Source organism: Homalodisca vitripennis, chromosome X (assembly GCF_021130785.1).
Source record: "Homalodisca vitripennis isolate AUS2020 chromosome X, UT_GWSS_2.1, whole genome shotgun sequence".
NCBI lineage: Eukaryota > Metazoa > Arthropoda > Insecta > Hemiptera > Cicadellidae > Homalodisca > Homalodisca vitripennis.
Window position 1 is genome coordinate 26,069,761 of NC_060215.1, and position 17,430 is coordinate 26,087,190.

At 33.8% G+C, this 17,430-nt stretch overlaps 1 protein-coding gene across 5 annotated transcripts in view; it reads left to right on the forward strand.

The window, feature by feature from the left end:
- LOC124368811 (single-stranded DNA-binding protein 3-like) overlaps positions 1-17,430 on the forward strand; it is a 99,684-nt gene that overhangs the window by 18,010 nt on the left and 64,244 nt on the right. For all 5 annotated transcript variants that reach the window (XM_046826209.1, XM_046826212.1, XM_046826211.1 and 2 more), the window contains exons 5-8: positions 4,793-4,834; positions 7,632-7,718; positions 13,445-13,522; positions 15,240-15,288. In XM_046826209.1, the coding sequence (XP_046682165.1) occupies positions 4,793-4,834; positions 7,632-7,718; positions 13,445-13,522; positions 15,240-15,288 (256 nt within the window). The remainder of the gene's footprint in view (positions 1-4,792; positions 4,835-7,631; positions 7,719-13,444; positions 13,523-15,239; positions 15,289-17,430) is intronic.

The following is a 17,430-nucleotide window of genomic DNA, read 5'->3' on the forward strand; positions in this document are numbered from 1 at the left end:
TCCATAGGCCATGTGAATTACTGTACAATGGTCACCTTATAGTTTTCTCTTGTTTACACAATTGTCTTCAAACACTTTATACATGAACATTTAAAAATGTATAGTAATAATAATTATAGTTAACAAATCTATATACAATATTTACACGGTCTTTTGTGCTTCTTTATGCACATTTGTGTTTATGGAAACACTCTGCATGTACTCCTTTGGTACATTTTAAACAATGCAGTCTTGTTCTCCTTCTTTGATTTTTTGTACTGCAGACACAGCAATTCTTTTCTTTCTTTTCAGGAATCTTATCCATTCCAAACCGACTAAGGGGCATTTGGCCATCACCTCCTCCTAAATTAGCTGGAATGTTCTTAGCAATTAGCCAGTCTTGAGCAAGTGTCTCAATAACATTTATTGTGAAATTCAAACGTGACTTAGGTTTGTCTTTGCAGTTCATTTTGTATAGAATATAAGAATTCAAAATCATTCTAGACAAAATATTGAATGTGATCTTACGCCAATATTTTATGGTACGCCTCTCGTCTAGATATGAATATAACATCTGGTCCGTGGTGTCGATCCCACCCATAAATTTATTATACTGGTGGATCATGTCTGGTTTTGTTTTTATTACCACTTTTGTTCCCTTATTCTTGCTTACTTGTACGTTAGCAGCTTTGCTATCAGAAGACACAAGAATCACCTGACTTTTTTGAGATGACTTCTCTCTATAAGCTAAACCTAAAATTTCCTTACTCCTCATGTATCTTTTATCCCCTACCTTGTATTTTCCTAACAATTCATCAGGGATTCCTCTCCTATTCTTCCTGATTGTACCTGTTACAAATGTCATTTTTGAATATAAATATTCAATTAGAGGAATGGACGTGAAAAAGTTATCAGTATACAAGTGATAAGCCTTGTTCAGATAGTTCCCCATGTCCAATAATTTTGTAACTACAGTAAAAGCTAGACCTCTTTTTCTTATGTTTTCCTGGTCTTCATTGCTTTTAGCTCCTTTATAACAAAAGAATGCTAAGCAATAATTTGAGACGGAATCACACAGCACCCAAAGTTTGATCCCCCATTTGTGGTGCTTTTTGTTTGGCATATACTGCAATAGTTGGGTATGATTTTTGGTTCCAACTAGAGACTCGTCAATGCTTAGATGCTGGTTAGGGATATAATATTGACGGAAAACTCTATTAGCATGGTCTACAAGTGGCTGAAATTTTGCTGTGGGGTCATAATATGGGGTACCGTGTTTTGCCAATTTTTTATTGTCAACCATATGAAAAAATCTTAAAATATCTTCAAATCTATTTCTGCTGAACAATCGAGAATACCATGGTGTAACCTGAGAAGAAGAAGAGCTCCAGTACATATCTATAGAAGGTTTTTTATTCAGTCCCATATTCAAATTTGCTGCTATGAAAGCTTTCATTTCCGCAAAAGAAACTTTTTCCCATACCCTGTTCATTCCACTACTATTTATGGCATCTTGAGCATAGTGGTTGGTCTCGGTAACAAAATTTTCAATAAGGTTATTAGTGAGAAAAAGCAGCACATACATAATGGGAGCTGAGTCTGGAGGTGGGCAATGTCTTGGACCAGGAATCTCATTGAATGAAAAATCATGTTTAGGCCTAATAGATGAATCATCATTTTCACTGACAGGAACCCATATTCTTTCTGGAGAATAGGCTAAGTCACTATCATTAGGAGTAGCATTAGTACTACCCTTAGGCCTACCTCTAGGCCTTGGAATATTTGTTACACTAGGGCCTAAGCTAACATTTTGCTCAGAATCAGAACTAGAACTCACATCAAAAAATCTAGGCCTAGTTTGTAGGGGCAGACCAAATCTGGTTTGTGATGTAGACGGTCCTAAATTGGCAGGATCGAACGTAGGATCATCGTCCGTATCGTCCAAGTCACTAGTGCTGTCTTCAGAAGAAAAGAGATCATAATTGGAAGTGTCATTACTAATAGTCCTTACATTAGCATTTTGAAGACAGGAAAACAATGTGTCCTCACTTACAGGCGATGCTTCACGACGTCTTTTTGTTACTCATTGCTAAATGTAAACCAGAAAAGAAACATTACTAAACTTCACAGCAAATGTAACATAACCTCACATTACAACGTCTAAGAACAAAACCAAGTGTACAAAGCCACAACGAACAAACAGCTGCTACCAAAGAGAACCGAACATCTTGTTTGACACGTCACTGCCTTCTGAATTGCATCTTTCTACTGAACAAAAAAAAGTAAAAACATTTTATAATAATTATAATAATTTGAAAGGATATATGTTTACGTTTCGTTTGATATTATATTACAAACCGAAAATAAAGAGGTAAGGGAATAATTTAATCAAATGAAGGGTGCCGATTTCTCGGCGCGATGCCGTTTTCGAACTGATTTTTCTATGCCGATATCTCGGCTCACGGCCGTTTCGGAAAAGAAATTCGAGAGCCAGTATATCGGCCCGTGGCCGTCAAAGGGTTAAGTACATAATGTCACTAGATTTTTTTTTTTTGCAAAGAAAATGCAACCAGTGGAAATTCATTGTGGATTGTGTTCTGTCTACGAAGAAGACGTTAGAGCTATACTGCAGTTAAAAAGTTTGTCTATTGCTTTTTGAAGGACGAACTAATGTTCATGATGAGAAAGGAAGTGACCCGAGGATGACCTTGTAGAAATAATCAATCATAAGGTTAAGGAGAATCAAGAGTTCACAAGCCCAGGTCTTCATTGGCAGTACCAGGATGTCACTTTTGGGAGAAACCACCACCAAAAAAATTGAAAGCCAAAAAATGTGTTTTTGTATTACATTTTAAACCTTTAAAATATACCTAAGTTACTTGTAATTTTGTGAGCGGTTATTTGTTTTTCAACCGATTTTATTTACTGCGAGTCTAGGTGAATAGGACTGAACAATGGTAAGATTTTTATTTCTTTGCTTGGATTAGCTTTAAATACCGAATACTGATGTGAGGTGGTATGATTGTATTATGAATAAGTGTGATGACATTTCAGTGATAATGAGGTGAAATGTAATCCGTATTGGTTTTATTATGAAATTCTATTATCATATTTGATACATATATTTTTATGCATCCCTGCTCCTGAGACCCTTACAGGTCTTTCACAGCATTTTGAATAGATGTCAAGAACACTAGTGTATAAAACTATGACAGAGAAACTTGGATGTAGTAAATTTTGTGCATGATTGGTACCATAACTCTTGACTGATTAACTCAAAACAAAAAGAATGGGACCTGCTCAGGATTTCTTACCCAGATCCATGAAGAAAGCGACTAACTTTAGTCACAGGTGATGAAACATAAGTTTCAGAAATAGGTCAGGTGAGAGTGTTTTAAGGCACTGGTCATTGGTTATGTACACAGGCGGCAGAATTTTAAGTTTGTACCTGGTTATGATAACTGTGTAAATGGTGACTATGTTGCATAATAGTTTGAGTTGTTCTTTCAAATGTATGTAGTGAAAGAACCATAGAAATTAAGTAAGTTTAGTTGATTTTTTAAAGCAACTTACTTTCTTAATAATCGTTGTATTTACTCTCAGTCACAAAAACAGTACGGTAGTGCATTATGCAGAATCAGATTCTACCGCCACATTAAGGTAACATATTTTGTAACTTGCGATCTGACATTTCCTTATTTTAGACATAAATTTTGAATAATCCTTTAAGTAGTTCTTTAACAACATTGGGAGATGTTTTACAAGCTCGAATCTTTAAAATCTTCTAAAAATATTTTCTTGTGTGTATTTATCATATTTAAAAATTAAGGCTGTTTAAAATGAATGTCATGAAACTTTTACATTAAAAATAGAATACATAAAACAATGCTCCAAAAAGTACAAAACTAGTTAAAAACAAACAAAGTGTAAAATAGACAATTGAAATTAAAATAAGAAAATTAAATGACGTCCCTGTAGTTTTAAATTTATAATAATATATTTAACAGCTGTCAATGATAAAAATATCATCTTTAAGAAAATAAAAATATTTATCATATACTACTTACAAAATAGCGGTACTTATCGTAGCTTTTCATTATTGAGCCTATTTATAAATCCTAGTGAGGGTGGGGATTAGAATGGTTCATTATTGACTGAACAGACAAGGGGACAAACATCAATGTTTTGTTTCTGGCCCATACCAAATGTAACTGGAAGCTAGGATAATCTGCTTCTGTTGCTCGTGTACTCATCTCGGGAGTGTCATCAAGATTGATTATGCATGCTCTGGATTATTCAACGGACATAATAACCGAGGATGGAGTAGATAGGTCTATAATAACCTGAGTAGGGTGGACTAGCAGGAGTCTGTTGCGGACAACATTTTTATTTTATGGTTGTTTTTAGTTATTGTTTCTTAGTTACAAAACAATCGTGCCCACTTCCTTTTGCTATTATATAGATATAAAATAACTTTTTCAGTTCTGCACATCATAGCTGTCTTTGAAATATACATATAATTGTAAAATAGCTTATTTTTCTTGGTTTTGAGCAACATCTTACTTACTATGAGAAGTTGTCCCTAATAAAATATATCTCAATTTAACCAACCTCTTAACTATTGTTAAAAGTTAATATATTAAGTGAAGTAAACAATATTTTTGTATCTTGTTTTTGTATACCTAAAAAAAGATTTTAAAATAATGTGCAGCTTAAAATTAAGTTATTTATATTTATTTATTTATTAGTGTTATAAGGTTATTCATAAGAGTTGTGATTTATAAATCTGGTCTCATAAGTTCATTTTTTTCAGGGTTTTGTTAATTCTGGATATGGAGTCAACGGTATCGCACATGTAAGTTGAATGAATGTTATTTTTAAATTTGTTTAATTAGCAGTACTCAATCATAAAGTTGTACTAGTTTTGGTTTAAATTTTAAAACTTCATATAGTCCAAGTTTTATTACAATAGGTATGTAATTGTTGCGCAATTACAAATATATAATACATATTGATAATTTTAAAGATATTGGTAGTGAAAAACTAGATACAGATCCACTTGCAAACAACTTCATTGTAATTATTCTAGTCAGTACTATACAGGGTGTTCGGTAAAAGTGTTCCAATTCTTTGGGATTTTTTTCTACACATAAAAATGAGCAAAAAAGTTCATATGAAGGTATGTCCTAAAACCTTTAGTTTTCCATCTATCTGTCTGTATGTGTTTTTTTATAAACAAATTTATGTTTTGAACCAGTTAAGATGAAAGTTATGAAACTTGAGAATTGTGTTAATTTTTGGCAGACCTTTTTGAAAATAAAATATAATAAAAAATCCTTTTACATGTTTCAAAATGGCATCTGTTTAAACATTTTAAAGTTAATAACAAAAAACATTGTATAGTTACAAAAAATGCATATGATACCAACTATTTAGTAATTTTTATACCAATTCCAACGGTACCTTTTTGAAAGGATTTCATCAATGCATAAGCGAGCATGATAATTTTATAGTTATGCTTACAGCAATTAAGATTTTGTCTTTTGATAGGCATCAGCTGTTTTAAATAGGTTATACAAATTTTACAAGATACCAACTATTTTGATATTTTTATTCCAATTCCAATGAAATCCGTCAACATATAAGCGAGCACAGCTACTTTAAAGATACGCTTGCACAATCCAGGAGCAACAAACAACTGATACCTCTTAACTGAGCCATGTTTGGTAACTATAATTGTAAATAAAGTAGGCCTTAAACCTACTTTAAATAAAGATATTTGTGTGGCAAATATCTTTTTAGCTATATAATTTTCGTCAACAAACTTGAAAATTAAAAATTTTAATTTATATATATTAGTATTTTTCTAATACACATATATATATATATATATATATGTGTATTAGAAAAATTATTTTGAAGATATTAAATATTTAGTTTTTTTATATATTTCTGTACATTACATTTAATAGAAGTAAAACAAAAAATGGATTAGCTTGATGGCCTATTTATGAATTGTTTACAAAACTAATCCATTTGTCAAAAAATGGGATTTTTGGGACATGACCTGAAATAATGGCTGTGGTTATAAGGGTTAACTAATAACTGGACAGTACGAGGGGGTACCAAAAAAAAAACCGAAATTATTTTATAAAAATTATATATTATCAAATTTTTTACAATACGACCTTATCTCCTTCAAAATAATCTCCATTACAACTAATACACTTATCCCAACGGTATTTCCATTGATCAAAACATTTTTTGTAGTCATCTTTAGAAATGGCTGCAAGCTCGAGCTTCGTTTTTTTCTTAACCCTCTTCAACGCTGTCAAATCGTTGACCTTTCAAGCCTCTTTTCATGTGTGGAAATAAAAAAAAGTCACATGGAGCGATGTCAGGCGAGTAAGGTGAGTGGGGCAGCAGAACCATGCCGTTTTTGGCTAAAAACTGCCTAACTGAGATGGCTGTGTGTGCCGGTGCGTTGTCGTGGTGGAAGAACCAGTCTCCAGTCTGCCACAAATCGGGTCTTTTCTGGCGAACACTGTTGCGCAATCTTCTTAAAATCTCCAAATAAAATGTTTGGTTGACAGTCTGACCTGGAGGAACAAACTCAGAATGAACAATGCCTTTAGCATCAAAAAAGCAAATCAACATGGTTTTGATGTTTTATTTGACTTGCCAACATTTTTTTGGACGAGGTGAAGATGGCGACTTACATTGGCTTGACTGTTGCTTGTTTCTGGGTCATAACCATAGCACCATGACTCATCACCAGTAATTACCTTTTCCAGAAAATCGGGATCATTTTCGAGATGTTCTTTCAGAAGGCGGCAAGTTTTCAACTCGATTTGCCTTTTGATGGTCAGTCAGAAGTCGAGGAACAAATTTGGCAGCAACCCTTTTCGGTCCTAAATCTCCTGTTAAAATTCGCTGAACCGAGCTCCAAGTTAACCCACTACTCTCTGATAGTTCCTCAATTGTCTGTCGACGGTCGGTGAGCACAAGTTCACGAATTTTCTCAACATTTTCGTCCGTTCGAGAGGTTGATGGACGTCCAGAACGAGGTTTGTCTTCAATCGACATGTCGCCATTTTTAAATCGAGCGAACCACTCGTAGACCTGAGTTTTCCCCATAGCATCATCTTTGTAAGCTGTATTCAACATTAAAATAGTTTCTGCAGCATTTTTACCAAGTAAAAAACAAAATTTCACAGCTGCACGTTGTTCACTTAAACTTGCCATGACAAAAAAACGAAACAAGAACAAAACAGGGTTAGCGAAAACAGTCACTACGAACGAACAGAATGCACTAGGACAACGGAACTGGGGTCACTGAGCTCGCAATGGGTTGCGCGACACACGCCTAGCGGCAGGAATGTGTACTACACGCTGCCGGATGCCAGCAATACAATTCCGGTTACTTTTGGATACCCCCTCGTATGTATTAATTTGTATAATTGGTCTTCAATATAATTTTAGAAACAGTTAAAACTTTTACAGTTTTAATTATATAATGCATATATGACAAGAAGATTATATTTTCAATTGTGCAAATAAAAAGATAAACATATGACTAGGTTTACTCTTTTTAAAGAAGGCATGTTCTTCATGGTTGAAGTGGCTTGAGTAAACGATTTGATATGTTGCAGAATGCTGGACCCACCCCTAGCCCTCTGGGTCAAATGCCGCCAAGTGATGGGATGCCTGGAGGCCCAATGCCCCCTGGCTTTTTCCCAGTAAGTCTTATGTCAAATTGTAAATCATTATAACAATATCTCAGTAAATATTTTAAGCCTAAATGTTACTATACTTCAATAATGAAAAGTCCTTTCACATACCTTTGACCAATGGTGTAGTGTAGCGGGTACAACGGTTATTGCAAGATAACCGGATCAAGCAACGTCGAGCGTGGCTGCTGCTTGGATGGGTGACCGCTGAGCGATCCTGTCCTTGCAAGCAGCCCGCCTGCCTGGCCATTGGTGGTGGTTCAGAAGTCACCTTTAAGCCGTTGGTCCCCAGGTTGTGTTAGAGAGGGGTTCTTAGCTCTAACTTCGCCTGGTAAAATAAGACTACTTTACTTTACTTTGTTGTATTCCAAGTCAAAAAACTTTACCGAGATACTGTTTCATTTAGCCCCTGTAAGTGTCAGTAAATTGCTGCTTAAATTCTTTAAGTAATTTAATTTTAGCCACAGTAAAATTTAATAGCTACCGGTACTTTTTGTTAATTCAGTTTTAATATTGTTATTTTAGTTTTATATTATGTGATATGGTTTATTTTATTACTTGGGAGTTCAACATTTAATTTGTTACAGAACTAAATTTCACTTATATGTACTTTTATACTTCACTGCTTTAATAGAGCAAATAAAAATTATAATATAACACATTATCAATTAATGTTAAAATTGGATGGTGGTTTAAACAGACATCAAATAACCCTGAGTCATGTCATTGTATTGACTCAGCAAGTTGTGCTACAACGTAACGATCAGGTTGATTGTGCCAGGACACAACACCTTTAGTTCAGATCACATCATTCCGAGCCATGTTTTGAATATCATCATGTCTGAAACCTGTTTTAACGAACTTTAAATCAGGTTTTTTTTTACCTAGTTTTGTATCATGTTTGCATAATTTTGGCTACATCTTTACTAGTATCAAACTGTACTATAAGTTGCACAATATTTAGATGCATTTTTAAATGTCCTAGAAAACATTGTTCATTAGTATGAAGTGGGGTTGCCTTTAGTTATGCGTAATGGGTTAAGAGCTGGTTGTAGTGAAATGACCTTGATTTTTACCCCATAAGAACAGTGTCAAAGTCAAAGTATCTTTATTACATGATCATTAAGAACAGTCATTTGTCAGATTATAGTACAAAGTTATTATAGTACAATTGTAATAATACTTGTGAAATAAAAGTTGGTGTTTAAATGTTGAAGGTCATGGTAGTTCTTGCATTTGCAGATTCCAGAAACTCTTCTATAGTGTAGACAGGATTCTTAAGCAGAAATTCTCTAAGCGAGTTCTTCAGTCTGTCGCCTGTCAGGTTTCGGAGGAAGTCTGGAAGGAGGTTTTTAAATTTTCGGCCTGTGTGTGATGGTTTTTTTTCAAAGGGGGCTGTTCTGTGTTGTGGAAGGATAAGCCTTGAGGCATGGTGTGTGTGGGGTAATTGTGAACGTCCATGTGAGTCTGCAGGTGTAATTTGTCTACGTGTAAGATCGCTTTATAGATGTAGAGTGCAGGTACTGTGAGTATGCCTAAGGTCTGGTAGGCCTGTCGGCAGCTTTGCAGCGGCTCATGAACCTCATGAACTGTTACACCCTTATCTTTATCATAATGTTATGGGAGATGTCTCATTTTAAAGATATAATTAACACACATTCAGACACTTTTATTAGATATCTTTTCTTTCTCTCACTTTTTTGATTGATGATATAAAGTTACTTATTTTGTATTTTTTTACCAAAGCCTAGAACAGTTTTTTCTTTAAAGTTTATGAAGTATGAATTTAATGTTCATGTTTAGACTTATACCAATGTATAGAGACATATTATTGCTGTATAATTTAAAACAAATGGCTGTTTAACTTAAAACGAAATGTGATACTAACTTGTACAACAAAAATAAGTATTTCAAGCGAATGTCATGTCGTTCAGTACTTCACTTAACCCTAGAACACTACCGTGCGTAAGTTTTACGTATATGCGTCATGTTTATAGTCACACCTACTCTCCCCCCAACCTTTCGGTTTAAGCTTTGGGCAGTGCTTCTACTGATCAATGGTCGTTTGTCCTCCGAAGTTTAAGGGTGTGTGTAGTTCTTTTTCTTATATCAATATTGATTTTTATTTAGGCCGTGAGTCAATTTTACGTAGCGGTAGTATTGCTCGATAAAAAAATACGTATATTTTACGTATAAGTGTGTATAGTAAAATAAGTAACTAAACCTATTTTAGGTTGTTTTTTGTAAATAAAAGTCTTGGAGCTAGTAGACAATTTGTAGGCTTTTTGGAAAGGATGGCATTGTAGATATGAAGATAGGGTTAGGAAAACACCATGTATCATACTTACACGCATTACACACACGCACACATGCTTAATCACACGCATCATCACCTTAAATAAGCACATAGGCAAGAAAATACACAAACACAATATACAGGCATGAAAATAAACCTTACATAACCTAAAAACCAAAAATAAACATGCTACGTAAAATTTACGTATCGGTAGTAACAAAGGTATTGTGACGTGTCTTTTCTCAACACAACCATTTACTGTTAAGAATGACACGACACGTATCGCATACCCTAGATGAGCCCAATCAAGCGGGGATTCGATCCAGGGGTCTAAATAATTTATTCTTATGGATTATGTATGTCAGTTGGGTTCAGATATATTGCTATCACCTAAGGTGGTGGGTAACTTTCGAGCATTTAGTAAAATCATCATTAAACCCAACTGGCCTTGAAAAAATTAAGAATTTGAAATAAAATGACGTCGTTAAATAAGATATTTACTATCATCAATTGAAGAAAAGACAAAAGTGTAACTTCCTAGATCTCTATCTAAATCAAAGCTACCTCAAATCGCAACACACTGTATGCTATGTAAAATAGTATGAGCAAAAGTAATATCAACAGTAAGAACAATATATAATGTTTGGTCAGTATCGTATTTACAAATATTAAGTAAGAAAAGTGTAAGAGAAATAATAATAGACCCAGAGCAATAAATCTATTTGTTAGGTCCGTATTGCACGAACATAGGTTAAGTAAGATAGTAAGTAAAGTAAAGAACCAATAACCAATTTAAAGGTTAGGTCCGTATCGCACGAACATAGATTAAGTAAGATAGCAAGTAAAGTAAAGAACCATTAATCCTAAATTTAAGGGTTAGGTCCGTATTACACGAACATAGATTAAGTAAGATAGTAAGTAAAGTAAAGAACCACTAATCCTAAATTTAAAGGTTAGGTCCGTATTGCACGAACAATAGATTAAGTAAGATAGTAAGTAAATTAAAGAACCAATAATACCAATAAACAATTTAAAGGTTAGGTCCGTATCGCACGAACATAGATTAAGTAAGATAGTAAGTAAAATAAAGAACCACTAATACCAAATGTAAAGGTTAGGTCCGTATTACACGAACATAGGTTAATTAAGATAGCAAGTAAAGTAAAGAACCACTAATCCTAAATTTAAAGGTTAGGTCCGTATTGCACGAACATAGATTAAGTAAGATAGTAAGTAAATTAAAGAACCAATAATACCAATAAACAATTTAAAGGTTAGGTCCGTATCGCACGAACATAGATTTAAGTAAGATAGTAAGTAAAATAAAGAACCACTAATACCAAATGTAAAGGTTAGGTTCCGTATTACACGAACATAGGTTAATTAAGATAGCAAGTAAAGTAAAGAACCACTAATCCCTAAATTTAAGGGTTAGGTCCGTGTTACACGAATATAGATTAAATAAGATAGTAAGTAAAGTAAAGAGTCAATAATACCAATAACCAATAACCAATTTAAAGGTTAGGTCCGTATCGCACGAACATAGATTAAGTAAGATAGTAAGTAAAATAAAGACCACTAATACCAAATGTAAAGGTTAGGTCCGTATTACACGAACATAGGTTAATTAAGATAGCAAGTAAAGTAAAGAACCCACTAATCCTAAATTTAAAGGTTAGGTCCGTATTGCAACGAACATAGATTAAGTAAGATAGTAAGTAAAGTAAAGAACCAATAATACCAATAAACAATTTAAAAGGTTAGGTCCGTATCGCACGAACATAGATTAAGTAAGATAGTAGGTAAAGTAAAAGAACCACTAATACCAAATTTAAAGGTTAGGTCCGTATTACACGAACATAGATTAAGTAAGATAGTAAGTAAAGTAAAGAACCACTAATCTTAAATTTAAAGGTTAGGTCCGTATTTCACGAACATAGGTTAAGTAAGATCGTAAGTAAAGTAAAGAACCAATAACCAATTTAAAGGTTAGGTCCGTATCGCACGAACATAGATTAAGTAAGATAGTAAGTAAAGTAAAGAGCCAATAATACCAAATTTAAAGGTTAGGTCCGTATCGCACGAACATAGATTAAGTAAGATAGTAAATAAAGTTAAAAGAACTAATAGTACACAAATTAAAGATTAGGTCCGTATCGCACGAACATAGATTAAATAAGATAGTAAGTAAAGTAAAAGAACCACTAATACCAACATTTAAAGGTTAGGTCCGTATTACACGAACATAGATTAAGTAAGATAGTAAATAAAGTAAAGAACCACTAATACCAAATTTAAAGGTTAGGTCCGTATTACACGAACATAGATTAAGTAAGATAGTGAGTAAAGTAAAGAACCAATAATACCAATAAACAATTTAAAGGTTAGGTCCGTATCGCACGAACATAGATTAAGTAAGATAGTAAGTAAAGTAAAAGAACCACTAATACCAAATTTAAAGGTTAGGTCCGTATTAACCACGAACATAGATTAAATAAGATAGTAAGTAAAGTAAAGAACCAATAATACCGATAAACCATTTAAAGGTTAGGTCCGTATTGCACGAACATAGAGTAAGTAAGATAGTAAGTAAAGTAAAGAACCAATAAACAATTTAAAGGTTTAGGTCCCGTATTACACGAACATAGATTAAGTAAGAGATAGTAAATAAAGTAAAAGAACTAATAGTACACAATTTAAAGATTAGGTCCGTATTGCACGATCATAGATTAAGTAAAGGAAGTAAGTAAAGTAAAAGAATACTAAGGATAATACGTTATAAGTAAATTTCGTTTGGTACAACATATATAAAAACGATACAGAATATGAATGAAAGGTTAATTATGATAAATATAGTAATTGAAGTAATATATTACCAATAGCAAGAAGTATTCGATATGTCCGTATCTCACGAACAAGTCGGCAGGAGTGAGGTTAAGATCTCGGTGCGCAGTACGTCTTATCGTTGTGATAGGATTGTGTAGACTGACCTCTCGCTCCTCTGCTGGCCGGTCCGTCTGACTAGTTTGCGTTGTAGCGCATGCGCGACTTATCGTTCATGCCGCAAACCCGTCAAGCGGCGAACATGTCCGTGGCACGATAGCTGAGGCGAACTTGTTTCATCTCGATCCCGTTAATCTTTGTTGACGGGAAAACTAATCCCACAATAAATCTTGAATGGACGACCCAAGATAATAAAAAAAATGCACAGTACTTTTTAGTACCTCACAGTATATGAAACACGGTATTGTTCTAGGGTTAAATACTTTTGTTGAAAATGAAGGAAAAAGTTAAATTATAAAAAAACAAATACTAACTTCTATTGTTAATTTTTAACTAGTTATCATACAGAGTGTTAAAAAGCATTCACAGTTTTTAGTTTGTTCTTAACAATTTGTTGATCAGTCCGGGTATTTTTATGAGTTTGTTTTTGTTGCAGCCTTTCTTGGGACCAAGGTACCCCTCTGGGCCACGCCCTGGAGTCAGGATGCCACAGCTCGGGAATGAGTTCAATGGGGTAATAATACATCAAATTAGCATAGACTTTACATTAAAACTTTTCATCTATTGTTAAGTAAAATTTATCATGACTACTGAACAAGAGATGTTGACAACACAGCCACTGTATTAGGATTTTTATCTGTATTGACAATACACCCGAGCACTAGCTAATAACACTGTTACTAGTATAATAAGATTTTTTTAGTTAGGTTAATACTTCAACTAACATACTAAACCCACATTAGACTTTTCCAACTAGTATAATGCATTAACAGATTTGCTGGGACGGACTGCTTTTGTAGTACTGCCATACTAGCGCACGATGCGGTGGTCTACCTAAGCAGGGCCTCCTGCTCCATCTTGACTTATTGCCTCAGTGTGAGCCCAGTAACGGGCGGGGAGGTTTGTGCCGCTAACCACATAGTAGTTGCCGGTCCCACTGTTTTTTTACGTGCAAACATAAACTGATTCGCGGATGCCAGGGGGAATGAAAACCAGCAGAGTATTGAGTACGACCTGGACCAAGACCAGCACAGATTAGGGTTCATGGCAACTTGAATTGACAGTATTGACATCCTGATGCCATTTTTGGGTGTGTGACACAATTTAAATATATCCGAATTTTGTGGTTGCACATTGTCTCATTTCCCTCAGTGTATGTGTTAAACCTCTCCTGTGCAGTCTGGCACCAACGTCCTATCACCACAGACCGTCGTCAACTGCTTTATCATTGCTTTCCGCTTTGTGCTGCCACCAAACAACTACTTTTGGAACTTCTAATGAAAATATCTATTGACTGTACTGTTGTCCTCATTCACTGATGCTACCCAGGGGTGATAAATGAAACGTTTTATTGATTTCTTCATTTACAGTGGTTTACACGGTTTTCATAAACTTGCAATTTATGTTCATATTTTATAGAATTACTAGACCTGTTTATAACTTCTTGCAGCTACTGTTCCACTGACATATTGTTTTGTTGTTTTTACGGTTTTTTGTACAAGACATGTAGACAATACAAACAAACATTTCTTGTACAAATCAGTGTTCATTTAGTTTTACTTTATCTTATCAGCTTAATAGTTTTTCAAATACCACCATATTATAGAGAATGTGATAAAATTTATAGTTATGTATAATATATAATAGTTTAGTTCGAATAGAGTTGTTAAAATAATAAAAACACAAATGTGTTCTCCCGCGACGGAGCGGTCAAATTAATTTAGCTTGGTAGCACCTGAGGCACCACGGTTATTCAACCGGGAGAGGGTTAACATATCGTAGGAAGTATAGACCTATTCAGTTTAACAGACTACTGCATAACAGTCAATTATACTCTATGTTACTGCAGAGAATATATTTTTTGTTTTTGTTTTTTTAAATACATTGTAAACGAGGATTATTGTACTTACGTTGAATAAAATGAACATTTCAGCCCTCAATTTTCTTATATTCAATGTCTGATTTTTTTTAGCTAAGCAGCATTGGCCAGTTATTAGGTGGTATCTTAACGAAAAAGTATTTTTAATTTTGTGGAATATTTAGGGGTTTTACAAAAAAATGTGTTGCATGTGATTATTAGATCTTACACTTCAAGTTTGTTTGATTCAGTGTTCTCTAACAGAACCTAACCTCACAGACCGGTGTTATCCACTCCATACTGTAACCAAGAGATAGCTATAATGACGGATAGACCTACACGTAAGTCTAATACTGAAATGTCAATGTTGTAGCCACCCGGACAAGCCATGATGCCAAACAGTATGGACCCTACGAGGCCAGGTAGGGAGATCCCAGTCTGTTCATGCACCCTGTATTGCCACTAACTATTACGTAGCTGTTAGTTGTGTGACTGTACTGAAATTCTCCTTGAGCTTGCCCATTCCGAGTAACTCTGGATCCCTAACATGTGGTCAGATCTGACAGTAAGAACAAACGGAATGTGGTGATGACAGCGACTGTCATAAAGGTGAAGGTGTTCCTTTACAAGGGATTTCTCTTTAAAATTACTAATGCAGATAGTATGGTTGCTGAATTTAATCAACATGCTAATAATAGATAATACCTTGTGTGCATTTTTAATGGTATAAACATAAGGACTACAAGTATATTACGTTTATGAAATTGAGGTTGATTTAAGGTAAAACTTTAAAATTACAGCACTAAGCCACTAACGAATCTTTTTAATTTATCCGTGTTTTTTTTGCAATTTCATGGTTAAGCTTTGTTTTTTCTTCATGTTGAAAATTTAATCAGTTGAAGACATCACGCTTGTGAAGCACTAGCTATTTCTTAAACATAAAAATGGAATTCCTTGTCCCCATTTTTTTAAATGTGTTTAATTATGTTCCAAAAATACTTATATCTATCTGTAAATCAGAAATGAATATTGTCCTGAGATGAATCTATGTTTTATCATTTTGGGCAGCAGCCTTTGTCAACAAACGTAACTATACGACATACATCACAGTTAATACGGCTTATTAATTCATATAATTCAATTGATTGGCTGCTTTCCATAGTGTAGTAAGGTGCGGTAGGACATCTACACTGTGCATCATCAAACCGAACTATCAGTTACAATGTTCAGACAGTGATTATCTTTAAACAATGGGTTTTGATAGTTCAATGATATTATTTTTCTACTCAGAAGTAGGAAAATTTGTTTTTTTTATTTTATTTTTTTTTTATTTTCCAACGGCAGCAGCCAATTTACAAAGACAAGCATAGATAGTAGAATACAGCGGAAAATAAAATTAATACAATCAGATGAAAGAACTACATAAAGTAACAAAATAGGTATCATACAAAATTTGATAATAAATAATAAGTATTCAAAGATATAACAAGTTATAAATATCCAAAACATAACAAAAAATAAAGATTAACAAACAACAATAATTATTCAAGTATGGAGACAACTCAGAAAATTGATTTAGATAAATTGTATTTTACTTAAAAAACAATAAAAAACAACTAAAGTATAGGTAGACAACAACAAAAGTAGAATAATAAATAATTACGTAAAGGAAAAAATATGTATAAAAACTCTTTGTGCAACAGGAACAAGCAATCAACTAGCTAACGAAATTATAAGATTGATAAGAGCGAACATAAATAAATTGTGCTAATAAATTAAAATATAATATATAACATTTTTCTGTTGCTTCCACTGAGAAGTGCAACAAATTGAGTTGTTCGATGCTGTGACCACTCGCTATTAACTACTTTTAGTGCTGAGAATAATATTAGAAAGTGTTTATGTAAGTCGTATATATCAGCTACTCATAATAGTGAAGAGCACCTCAGAGCACCTTATAAATTACCAATATTTTTTGCACACTGACATGGAACAATTCACTCACTTGGATCTCACTTTAGACTCTCAATGTAGTATTTGAAGTTTGAAGTGGTGAAATACCGTATGCCACATGTAACAGTTGTATTTATTGTATTTCCTGTCATGTAACTTTTGCTAAAGTGGTGAAATACCGTATGCCACATGTAACAGTTGTATTTATTGTATTTCCTGTCATGTAACTTTTGCTAAAGTGGTGAAATACCGTATGCCACATGTAACAGTTGTATTTATTGTATTTCCTGTCATGTAACTTTTGCTAAAGTGGTGAAATACCGTATGCCACATGTAACAGTTGTATTTATTGTATTTCCTGTCATGTAACTTTTGCTAAAGTGGTGAAATACCGTATGCCACATGTAACAGTTATATTTATTGTATTTCCTGTCATGTAACTTTTGCTAAAGTGGTGAAATACCGTATGCCACATGTAACAGTTGTATTTATTGTATTTCCTGTCATGTAACTTTTGCTACACCACCAAACACATTTTTTACTTTATTACAAGATTATTTCTGGTATAATGTAATCTTCCGCATACATTATATTTACTTCGTCTTTCTGTA